This window comes from Rhinoraja longicauda, chromosome 15 (assembly GCF_053455715.1).
Source record: "Rhinoraja longicauda isolate Sanriku21f chromosome 15, sRhiLon1.1, whole genome shotgun sequence".
NCBI classification, from domain to species: Eukaryota; Metazoa; Chordata; class Chondrichthyes; order Rajiformes; family Arhynchobatidae; genus Rhinoraja; species Rhinoraja longicauda.
In genome coordinates, this window is record NC_135967.1 from 12171472 (window position 1) to 12183563 (window position 12092).

Genomic DNA, 12092 nt, shown 5'->3' on the forward strand with positions numbered 1-12092 from the left:
GTTGCCCACCTTTGTTTACAAACACCTTTCAAGTTTCAACCCTCCCTATCTATATAATCCTCTTCACATGATAATCACATTATCATCTGCTGGGATATCAATGCCCCACCAGTTTTGGTCATCTGTTCATGCCTGAGGCAATAGCCATGCCTTCAGCTTCCTGGACCCAACATCGACCATAGGACATCGAACAGTTCAGCACAGAAATAGGCCCTTCAGTCACAGGGAGGATGTGCAAACTCCTCACAGACAGCAGCCGAGGTCAAGATTGAACCCGTGTCTCTGGCGCAGTGGGGTAGCAGCTGCTGGGCGCCATGCCGTCCCTATTGAATGTTTTCTTAAGAGCTCCTCTGGATAAATATCATGCAGTTAAGGAGCTGGAGCAGATTAAGCAGTCCATTGAGTTAACTATTACTTGCAATGGAGTCACTTTTTTTTGAGGACTTGTTATTTTTGGCCAATGGAACAAAAACAGATTAAATGCTCATTCATCTCATTGTCTTTTGCTGAGTGAAGATTAACTGCTGAGTGTGTTTACTTCAGTAGTGACTGTCTATCCTTAGCAAATCATTGACAATGAAGTGCTTAGGCCATTCTGAGAACAAGAAAGGTTCTATGTCAATGCAGGTTAATTCTTTAAAGCACTGATTCAGAGTAAAATTTGCTGAAATTGCTTCAGTTTTAGCAGAAAGGTTTACTTTATCAGAAGAGTAGCATTTAAAACAAAACTTTGTGACATGTGTTTGAGCTGTGAATTTTAGAGGAACAACTTGGAAACAGGCCCTTCAGCCCACCTAGTCCATGCTAACCATTGACCACCTGTTCAAACTAGTTCTATGTTATGCCACTTTCACTCCCTACATACTGGGGCCAATTGACTTAAGGGCCTGTCCCACTTAGGCACTTTTTTAGGCGACTGCCAGCGACTGTCATAGTTGTCGTAGGTTGCTGAAAAACTGGCGACTGGATCCCCCCTATGACAATGTCTACGACCATCAACAACCACCTAGTCGATGGCAAGCTACCGACAACCGACGACCCAATCGTCGCGATTTAGGACGTCCACCTACGACCGCACTGACGACAACCTACGACCACGCAGGCGACAACCTACGACACATGAAGTAAATCTATGACTACCCACGACAAGCTGCGACAAGCTACCACCCTATCGGTGACAACTGAAGGCAATTCACACCATTTTGGCCACCGGTTTTGACGGCGGTACCTGTTGCCTGTTGAAGTAGGTTGATGTAGGTAGTCGCCAATGGAATTTACCGAAGTCAGCACCGGCGACAACCTACGTCACCTGGCGACAACCTACGACAGCACCTACGTCAGGAGATGTCAAGCTACGATCATTGGCGTCAAACCAACAGTCGCCAAAAAAATTTTAACAGAAAATGGCCACGACTCTTAGGAGACGACTCACGGCCATACAGGCGACACCCCGGCGACCGTGTGGCGACAGCCTAGTCGCCTGTAGTCGCCTAAAAAATCGCCTAAGGGGACAGGGGCTTTACAAGCCCGCACGTCTTTGGGATGTGGGAGGAAACCCACGCAGTCGCAGGGGTATCATTCAAACTCCACACAGACAAGGTAAGGATTGAACCCGGGTTTCTGGCGCTGTGAGGCAGCAACCCTACCAACTGTGCCACTATGCCACACTTTAATGGTGGCACATTGGTGCAGCTGGTAGACCTGCTTCCTCGACGGCGCCATAGACCTGGGTTCTTCCCTTTATTGTCGTGTGGATAAGCACAGATTAACATATTTTAAAAAAAGAAATGTCCTTGTTTTGTTTGGGCCTTAAACCTATGACATCTGGTTATTGAATTGCCTGTCAGTGGAAACATTTTTTTCATAGTTATTCTATCAATGCCTTTCATAACAGTGGATGCCTTCACTAAATCTACACAGAGGTGCTATCCTGTAACTTCAGAAATTCCATATACTGAGCCAATGCAAAATCTGGTTTTGTTTGTGGGGAGAATTAGGGCTTTAAAAATATATTAGCAAGTGGAGTATTGCTACAGAAAGGTAAGTGTGCCAGATTTTCTAATCACTCCTCTGGGGAAAGTACTTGATCTGTTGTTGAAAATTCATTTGGTTTATCTGCAATCAGGAGCTTACTGCGTGGGATTGCGAGGCCAAGCTCACTTGCCGTGTCAAGAACAGTCGGTCAATGGTAGTGGAGTCAGAATGTTGGCACTTCACTTTAAAAATATTAACTATTAATACAAATGAGGTGCAGTTGTAGAAGTGGACTCTGACTGGTTTACCTATGCTAATCTGTGCATCGATCACAGTACCGCTTAATTTGCTTAAAAGCATTCATATATCTGAATTTGGAAAACAAATAAAATTGCGGATGCTAGAATCTGAAACAGAAACAGAAAATGCTTAACAAACAGCACAGTGGTGCAGCTGATAGTGCTGCTGCCTCACAGCGCCAGAGACCCAGATTCGACTACAGGTGCTGCCCTTGTGGAGTTTGCACATTCTCCCTGCGACCGCGTGGGTAATCTCCGGGTGCTCCACCTTCCTCCCACATCCTAAGCGTGGACTTGTCAATCGTTTCGCTTAACGCACAGTCAATTCGCCTTGTCCTACATGATCTTCTGGTTTCCAAACATTTTAACTCCCCCTTCCCATTCCCAAGGTGTAGGTGCAGGAGTAGACAATACAATACAATACAATATATCTTTATTGTCATTGTACCAAGGGGTACAACGAGATTGGGAATGCGCCTCCCATACGATGCAATAATTTAAGTAATTTAGACAACAGCAACCCAACGAAACGAAACAATTGTAACAGTTTTAGACAAGGTAAAGTGCAAGTTGATCTATGCGTTGTGGCCATCCGGCTCAGCAGGACCGGTTCATAGCAGCTATGGCCCTGGGGATGAAGCTGTTCCTGAGTCTGGATGTGCGGGCGTAGAAGGCCTTGTATCGTCTGCCCGATGGAAGGAGTTCGAACAGACTGTTGCAGGGGTGTGAAGAGTCTTTGTGGATGCTGGTGGCTTTTCTGAGGCATCGAGTGTTGTAGATGCCCTCCAAGTCTGGTAGCTGTGTTCCGATGGCCCTCTGAGCTCTATGGACTACCCGCTGTAGAGCTTTCCTTTCTGCCTCCGTGCAGCTGAGGTACCACACAGGGATGCCATGCGTTAGGATGCTCTCTATGGTGCAGCGGTAGAAGGTCGTCAGCAGCTGTTGGGGTAGACCAGACTTTTTCAGTGTTCTTAAGTAGAACAGTCTTTGTTGTGCCTTCTTGACCAGCGCAGCAGTGTTATTGGACCATGTTAGGTCCTCCGAAATGTGAGTGCTCAGAAACTTGAAGCTGGACACTCTCTCCACACTGTCCCCGTTGATAGAGATCGGGGCATATTCCCCGTTATGTGACCTACGGAAGTTGATGATCAGCTCCTTGGTCTTGGTGGTATTTAGGGACAGGTTGTTATCCGAGCACCAGTCCGCCAGGTTCTGCACCTCCGCTCTATAGTTTGTTTCATCCCCGTTGGTGATAAGCCCGATCACCGTTGTGTCGTCTGCAAACTTGACAATGGTGTTGGTGTCGAATGCAGGAACACAGTCGTGTGTGAAGAGGGAGTAGAGCATGGGGCTCAGAACACAGCCCTGTGGTGTGCCGGTACTCAGGGTGATAGTGGAGGACAGGTGCGGGCCCATTCTCACTGCCTGCGGTCATTCCAGCAGGAAGTCCAGGATCCAGTCACATAATGACGAGCTGAGGCCTAGCTGGTGGAGTTTGGTGATGAGCTTGGTGGGGATGACCGTGTTGAAGGCGGAGCTATAGTCTATGACTAGCATCCTCACGTACGTGCCCTGTCTCTCTAGGTGAGTCAGGACAGTGTGAAGAGCCAGAGAGATGGCGTCCTCTGTGGATCTATTTGCCCTGTATGCAAATTGATGTGGGTCCAGTGAGTCAGGGATGCTGGATTTGATGTGTGAGAGGACCAGCCTCTCAAAGCACTTCATGACTATCTGCGTTAGGGCAACCGGGCGGTAGTCGTTCAGGTTGGAGATCTTTGCTTTTTTCGGCACCGGAACTATGATAGCCGACTTCAGGCACTTGGGGACTGTAGCCAGAGATAATGACAGGTTAAAGATCCTGGTGAATACCTCAGCCAGCTGTTCAGCACAGTCCTTCAGTACCCTTCCTTGAACTCCATCCGGTCCTGCAGCCTTGCATGGGTTGACCCTTTGCAGAGCGCGTTGTACCTCCTGTGTGCTCAGTTGCAAGACCTGTCCCACCGCCTCGGCTGGGGTTCTTTCACTCAAGGTGGTTTTGCCAGTTTCAAAGCGGGCAAAGAAGGTGTTAAGCTCGTTGGTCAGTGCCATATCGCTGTGGGGGCAAGCAGGGCTGCTCTTGTAGCCAGTGATGTCCCTGACACCCTGCCACATGCTTCTGGTGTCCGTGGTGTTGAAGTGGTCTTCCACCCGTTGCCTATGGGTGTCTTTGGCCCTTTTAATACCTTTGTTCAGGTGTGATCTGGCAACACTGTATGCTGAAGTGTCACCAGATTTAAAGGCAATGTTGCGTGCCCTCAGCAGGTTCTGTACCTCCTTGTTCATCCAGGGTTTCCGGTTTGGGAACATCTTTATCTCCTTGTCCTCCGTGACATTCTCCACACAGCAGTTGATGTAGGAGAGCACAGTGGATGCGTATTCCTCCAAGTCTACCTCTGAACCGTAGGTGGCCTGTTGTGCAAACAGGTCCCAGTCGGTGCGATCAAAGCAGTCCTGGAGTTGTAGGGTGGCATCCTCGGGCCATATTTTGGCCGTCTTTATTGTGGGTTTGGTCTTGTGGATGAGGGGTTTGTATGCGGGCAGTAGAAACAGTGAGAGGTGATCGGATTGTCCCAGGGGTGGGCAGGGGAGAGCTCTGTAGGCGTCCTTTACATTGGTGTACACCTGATCCAGTGTGTTTGAGCCCCTGGTAGGGCACTGCACATGCTGATGGAATTTGTGGAACGAGGCTCGTAGGTCGACCTGATTGAAGTCCCCTGCAACAATGAAGGCACCGTTGGGGTGGGCATCCTGCTGCTTACTGATGGCCGAGTGTAGCTGTGCTAGTGCTAGGTTAGCATTAGCCTGTGGGGGAATGTATTCGGCCATGATGATGACCACCGTAAACTCCCGCGGCAGATAGAATGGCCTACATTTGAGCAGTAAGTACTCCAGGTCTGGGGAGCAGTAGCTCTCTATTGCGGAGTGGTTGGTGCACCAGTCATTGTTGATGTAGATGCAGAGCCCACCGCCCTTGCTCTTACCGGAGTCCTTTGTTCTATCTGCACGATGTAGTGAGCGGTTTGTTAGCTCCACAGCCCCGTCGGGGACCAGCGCGTTGAGCCACATCTCCATGAAGATCAGCGCGCAGCAGTCTTTCAGGGATCGCTGGGTGTTGATCCACAGCCTTACCTCATCCAGCTTGTTGGAGAGTGACCGGACATTGGCGAGAAAGATTTCTTCACCCAGAGCGTTGTGAATCTGTCAGAATTGCTATTGAGGGCGTGCAGCGTAGGTTCACTAGGTTAATTCCCGGAATGGTGGGACTGTCGTATGTTGAAAGGCTGGAGCAATTAGGCTTGTATACACTGGAATTTAGAAGGATGAGGGGGGATCTTATTGAAACATATAAGATAATTAGGGGATTGGACACATTAGAGGCAGGAAACATGTTCCCAATGTTGGGGGAGTCCAGAACAAGGGGCCACAGTTTAAGAATAAGGGGTAGGCCATTTAGAACGCAGATGAGGAAGAACTTTTTCAGTCAGAGAGTGGTGAAGGTGTGGAATTCTCTGCCTCAGAAGGCAGTGGAGGCCAGTTCGTTGGATGCTTTCAAGAGAGAGCTGGCTAGAGCTCTTAAGGATAGTGGAGTGAGGGGGTATGGGGAGAAGGCAGGAACGGGGTACTGATTGAGAGTGATCAGCCATGATCGCATTGAATGGCGGTGCTGGCTCGAAGGGCTGAATGGCCTACTCCTGCACCTATTGTCTATTGTCTATTGACCATTCGGCCCTTCGAGCCAGCACTGCTATTCAATATGATCATGGTTGATCATACAAAAGTCAGTACCCTGTCCCTGCTTTTTCCCCATATCCCTTGAATCCTTCAGCCCCGTGAGCTAAATCTATCTCTCTCTTGAAAATATCCAATGAATTGGCCTCCACTGCCTTCTGTGGCAAAGAATTCCACAGATTCACAACGCTCTGGGTGAAGAAATTTTTCCTCGTCTAAGTCGTAAATGGCCTACTCCTTATTCTTAAACTGCGACCTCTGGTTCTGGACTCCCCCAACATCAGGAAAAACTTTCCTGCATCTAGTCTGTCCAATCCTTTAAGAATTTAATATGTATCTATAAGAACCCATCTCATCCTTATAAATTCCAGAGAATACAAGCCCAGTTGACCCATTCATTTATCAAATGTCAATCCCACCATCCCGGGAATTAACCTGGTGAACCTACGCTGCACTCCCTCAGTAGCAATGATGGCCTTCCTCAAATTAGGAGACCAAAATTGCACACAATAGTCCAGGTGCAGTCTCACCAGAGCCCTGTACAACTGCAGTAGGACCTCCATGCTCCTAAACTCAAATCCTCTCGCAATGAAGGCCAACATGCCATTAGCTTTCTTCACTGCCTGCCGTACCTGCATTCTTACTTTCAGTGACTGATGTACAAGCACACCCAGGTCTCGTTGCACCCCCCCCCCCTTTTCCTAATCTGACACCATTCAGATAATAATCTGCCTTCCTGGTCTTATCACCATAGTGGATAACCTCACATTTATCCACATTATACTGCATTTGCCATGCATCTGCCCACTCACTGAACCTATCCAAGTCACCCTACAGCCTCATAGCATCCTCATCGCAGCTCACACTGCCACCCAGCTTTGTCTCATCGGCAAACTTGGAGATGTCACATTTAATTCCCTTGTCTAAATCATTAATATATATTATAAATAACTGGGGTCCCAGCACCTAGCCTTGTGGCACCCCACTGGTCCCTGCCTGCCATTTTGAAAAGGAACCGTTAATTCCTACTCTTTGCTTCCTGTCTGCCAACCAGTTTTCTATCCATGTCAATACCCTACCCCCAATACCATGTGCTCTAATTTTGCACACTAATCTCTTGTGTGGGAGCATGTCAAAGGCTTTTTGAAAGTCCAGATACACCACATCCACTGGCTCTCCCTTATCCGTTCTACTTGTTATATCAAAAATTTCCAGAAGATTAGTCAAGTATGATTTCCCTTTCATAAATCCATGCTGACTTTGACCGATCCTGGCACTGCTTTCCAAATATGCTGCTATAACATCTTTAACAATCGACTCAAGCATCTTCCCCACTACCAATGTAAGACTAACTGGTCTATAATTCCCCGTTTTCTCTCTCCCTCCTCCAGTCCACAGGAACTGGTCTAGGGTCAAGAGAACATTGGAGAATGATCACCAATGCATCCACGATTTCTAGGGCCACCTCCTTGAGTACTCTGGGATGCAGACCATCAGGCCCTGGGGATTTATCTGTCTTCAGTCCCAACCGTTTACCTAACACCATTTCCTGATTTATGTAGATTCCCTTCAGTTCCTCCCTCCCACTAGATCCTCGGTCCCCTAGTATTTGTGGGAGATTGTTTGTGTCTTCCTTAGTGAAGAAAGAACCAAAGTACTCGTTCAACTGTTCTGCCATTTCTTTGTTTTCCATTATAAATTCACCTGTCTCTGATTGTAAGGGACCTACATTTGTCTTCACTAATCTTTTCCTTTTTACACATCTAAAGAAGCTTTTGCAGTCAGTTTTTATATTCCCCGCAAGATTTCTTTCATGCTCTTTTTCCCCCTTAATTAACACCTTTGCTTTCCTCTGAGTTCTAAATTTCTCCCAGTCCTCCAGTGCATCTCCACCTTCAACCCTGTAAGTATAATTTGCCAGTCTATCATAGCCAATTCCCGTCTCATACTTTCAAAGTCTCCTTTCTTTGAGTTCAGGACCCTAATCTCTGAATTTACCATGTCACTTTCCAACCTAATGCAGAATTCCACTGTTGCCCAAGGGGCTTTGCACAACAAGATCGCTAACTAATCTTCCTCATTACACCATATCCAGTCTAAGATGGCCTGTCCTCCAGTCGGTTTTTCTACATATTGGTTTATAAAACCATACATCCCAGGAAATCCTCCTCCTCAGCGCTGCTATCAATCGATATGTAGATTATAGTCACCCATTTCTGTCTTCGTCCTCCTCCACTGTCACAGTGAAGCCAAATTGGAGGAACAGTACCTCATATTTCGCTTGGACAGCTTACATTGGTGTGAACATTGACTACTTTGGTTCTGACCCGAAACGTCATCTATTATTTTTCTCCAGAGATGCAGCCTGACCCACTGCGTTACTCCAGTATTTTGTGTCCATCTTCGGTATAAACCAGCATCTGCAGTTCCTTCCTACATATGTTTTGAACTGTGCTCTTCTGATTAACATAACACTTTCCTTTCATTTTTATCTGTTTCAGAATTCCAGAGGAGCTTATTTCAGACTTTGCAAGTGTTGTATTTGGTAACAGGTAGGTTTATCACGTTTGCTTCTTCAAAGAGTGTCAGTAATATGGGTTACAACAGCTGATAAAACCCAGAAAACTCCGGACAAAAGTGGCCAAAATTAACTGTTTGCTTTGATTTATTTTTGGCTTCTGAAACAAAATAAATTGTAACTTAAGAAGTACTAAGTACTGCACTGCTCCTACGCATTCAGTTCAATGAGTGAAGAGGTATTGCAACATACTTAGAATCATAGAGCCATACGGTATGGACACAGGCCATTCAGCTCAACGTCCATGTCGACCAAGATGCCCCATCTAAATTGGTTCCATTTGCCCTATTTTAGCCCATATCCCTCTAAACCTTTCCTATCCATGTACAGGTCCAAGTGTCTTTTAAATGTCAAGGGCATTTATGCACTTCTTTAAAAATAAAACAAGGAAACAAGAAAGAGAGCAGATGACGGGGAGAGCTGAGAATGGGTGTAAAGGAGCAAGAGGTAAAAGGAATCCCAGGAATTCCAGGTGTGTCAGCATGGGAGGCAATGAGTTAGTATTAGGATGGGATGGAACTGATGGATGGGTTTGACAGACTAAATAGAGAGGACCCGTTTTTTCTTTAGCAGAGGGAACCACGGACATAGATTTAATTCATTAGAGACCCTTGGACTTTCTTTAATCGGACTTTACTGGATTTTATCTTGCACTAAATGTTATTCCCTTTATCATCTGTGCACTATGTATGGCTTGTTTGTAATCATCACTCCACTGTCTCCACCGGCTCCCCTCCTCTTGGACTCCCCAGAACGGCCTTCTACCCTCTCTAGATCTCTTTATTTCTAACTGCCGGTATGACATCAACCATCTCAACTTTTCCACTCCCCTTACCTACTCCAACCTCACCCCTTCCTCCTTCATAGATGAGGCCCTCACTCTTGTCCCCTTGGTACACCGCAGCTCCGCCCGTCCTCACCTTCCATCCCATCAACCGTCGCATACGACACATAATCCACCAAAATTTCCACCACCTCCAACGGGATCCCACCACTAGCCACATTTTCCCATCTCCACCCCTTGCCACCTTTTGCGGAGACCGTTTCCTCCACAACTTTCTGGTTAACTCATCCCTTCCCAGCCAAACCACTCCCTCCCCAGGTACCTGCCCCTGCAACCGCAGAAGATGCAACGCCTGTCGCTATACCTCCTCCCTCGACTCTGACCAGGGACTCCGACCGTCCTTTCAGATCAGGCACAGGTTCACTTGAACCTCCTCCAACCTCATCTGTATCTGTTGTTCAAGATGTGGACTCTTATACATCGGCGAGACCAAATGCAGACTGGGCGATCGTTTCACGGAACACCTTCGTTCAGCCCGCCTGAACCTACCTGATCTCCCGGTTGCTAAACACTTTAATTTTCCTTCCCATTCTTACACAGACCTTTCTGTCCTCGGTCTCCTCCATTGTCAGAGTGAGGCGAAGCTCAAATTGGAGGAAGAGCATCTCAAATTTTGCTTGGGCAGTTTACAGCCTAGTGGTATGAATATTGATTGCTCTCACTTCATGTAGCCCTGGCATTCCCTCTCTCGCCCTCCCCATCCAAGTTGCACTGACTTCTCATTTTCACCCTATAAACAGCTTACAATGACCTATTTCCTTTATTGTCATTACTTTTTTGCATATCTTTCATTCATTGTTTCATTATCTCTCCACATCACTGTCTATATCTCTCGTTTCCCTTATCCCTAACCAGTCTGAAGAAGGGTCTCGACCCGAAACGTCACCCATTCCTTCTCTCTAGAGATGCTGCCTGTCCTGCTGCGTTACCCCAACTTTTTGTGTCTATCTTCGGTTGCAATCATGTATGGTCTTTCCGCTGACTGGTTAGCATAAGACAAAAACGTTTGTCACCTCAGTACACGTGACAATAAACTAAACTAAACTAACTAAAGGAGTTTGTAAAAGGATTCGAGGGAAAATTGAAAAAAAGTCAAATAAAAGTTGTTAGGGATTTGGAACGTATTGCCTGAGGGAGAGGTGAACTCACAAAGGCTTGGTACTTTTAAGAAGTACTTGGTTGAGCACTTGAAGAAAAGTGAGAGGATGTCCTGGTATTGGAAGAATTTGTCTGGTGAGCTCTTTCTTTGACAAAGTCAAACATATTGTGCTGAATGGCCTTCTGTACCATTAATTTTCTATGATTCTGTAATCTGGATTTCACTACTCTTAAATTCATAAATTATAGGAGCCAAATTAGGCCAATCGGCCCATCAAGACTACTCCATTCAATCATCTCTGATCTATCTTTCCCTCTTAACCCTCTTCTCCCCATAATTCCTGGCACTCGTAGTAATCAAACTACCCGATACTGACAATTTTTTTAATGTCTCTAATGCTTTACACCAAATCAGCTGACAGCAGACCGTCTTAAAGTAGAATATTTGATGCAAAAGATCACATTGTGAATTAGTTTTGATAACATTCCGATGTTCAGTACTGTAAACACCATAATGGGTGTGCATTTTTGTGTTTATTGATTTTGCTGTGTGATATGAAATCTGTTGCCAAAGAACACATTGACCTAGCAAATCTTTGGCTCTGCTGCAGATGGATTAAGTGTATTTACGTGGCGCAACAGTGCCTGTTTATGGTCATTAGTCAGCTCTGTGAAACTTCAGCAGTGCCTCAGGCCCATGGTGCTGTGTGTTACTGAAGGGCCCTTGCCCACAAGGTTCCTTATGACCTAGAAGGAGACTGTTAGGTCCATTGAGTCTATGCTAGCATTTAGAACACAAAACGTAGAAATGTACAGCTTAGGAACATTGCCCAGTGTTCAGCCCACAATGTCTGTGCCAAATATGATACCAAGATAAACTAATGTCATCTGCCTGCACGTGATCCATACCCCTCCATTCCCTGCATTTCCATGTGCCTATTTAAAAGCCTCTTCAAAACTCCTGGCAAAGCATTCACCACGCTCTGTAAAAAAAAAAACTTGTCCCCACATATCTCCTTTGATCTTTCCACATTTCACATTAAGGCTATGCTCTCTAGTCTTTTACATTTCCACCTTGGGGAAAAGGTTATGACTGCCTACCCTATCCATGCCTCATAATTTTATTTACTTCTGTCAGGTCGCCCCTCAACCTCTGCTGTTCCAGATAAAACAATCCAAGGCTTACAGCTCGTCTCCTTGCAGCTAGTTTCCTCAAATCCAGGCAGCATTCTGGATAACCTCTTCTGCACCCTCTCCAAAGCCTCGGCATCCATCCTTCCTGCAATATGACGGCCCTGAGCTGTGCACAATGCAGTCAAACCGAAGTTGTATAAAGCTGCATCTTGACTTCCTGATTTATACTTAATGTTTCCACTAATGATGGCAAGCAAACCACATGCTAATTTTCTCTGCTAATTTTCCCTAGCAGCCATTCTCCTCAGATTCACCTACCTTACCAACCTGTACCTCTTTGAAATGTGGGGAATCCCACGTGAGCCAATATAATCAAGGACTAGTCCCAGCCCGGTCA

The 12092-nt window shown here is 46.3% G+C and overlaps 1 protein-coding gene across 2 annotated transcripts in view; it reads left to right on the top strand.

Annotated features, from left to right (window-relative positions):
• Nucleotides 1–12092, top strand: part of commd5 (COMM domain containing 5) — a 55247-nt gene that overhangs the window by 18544 nt on the left and 24611 nt on the right. For both annotated transcript variants that reach the window (XM_078411926.1, XM_078411925.1), the window contains exon 5: nt 8543–8593. In XM_078411926.1, the coding sequence (XP_078268052.1) occupies nt 8543–8593 (51 nt within the window). The remainder of the gene's footprint in view (nt 1–8542; nt 8594–12092) is intronic.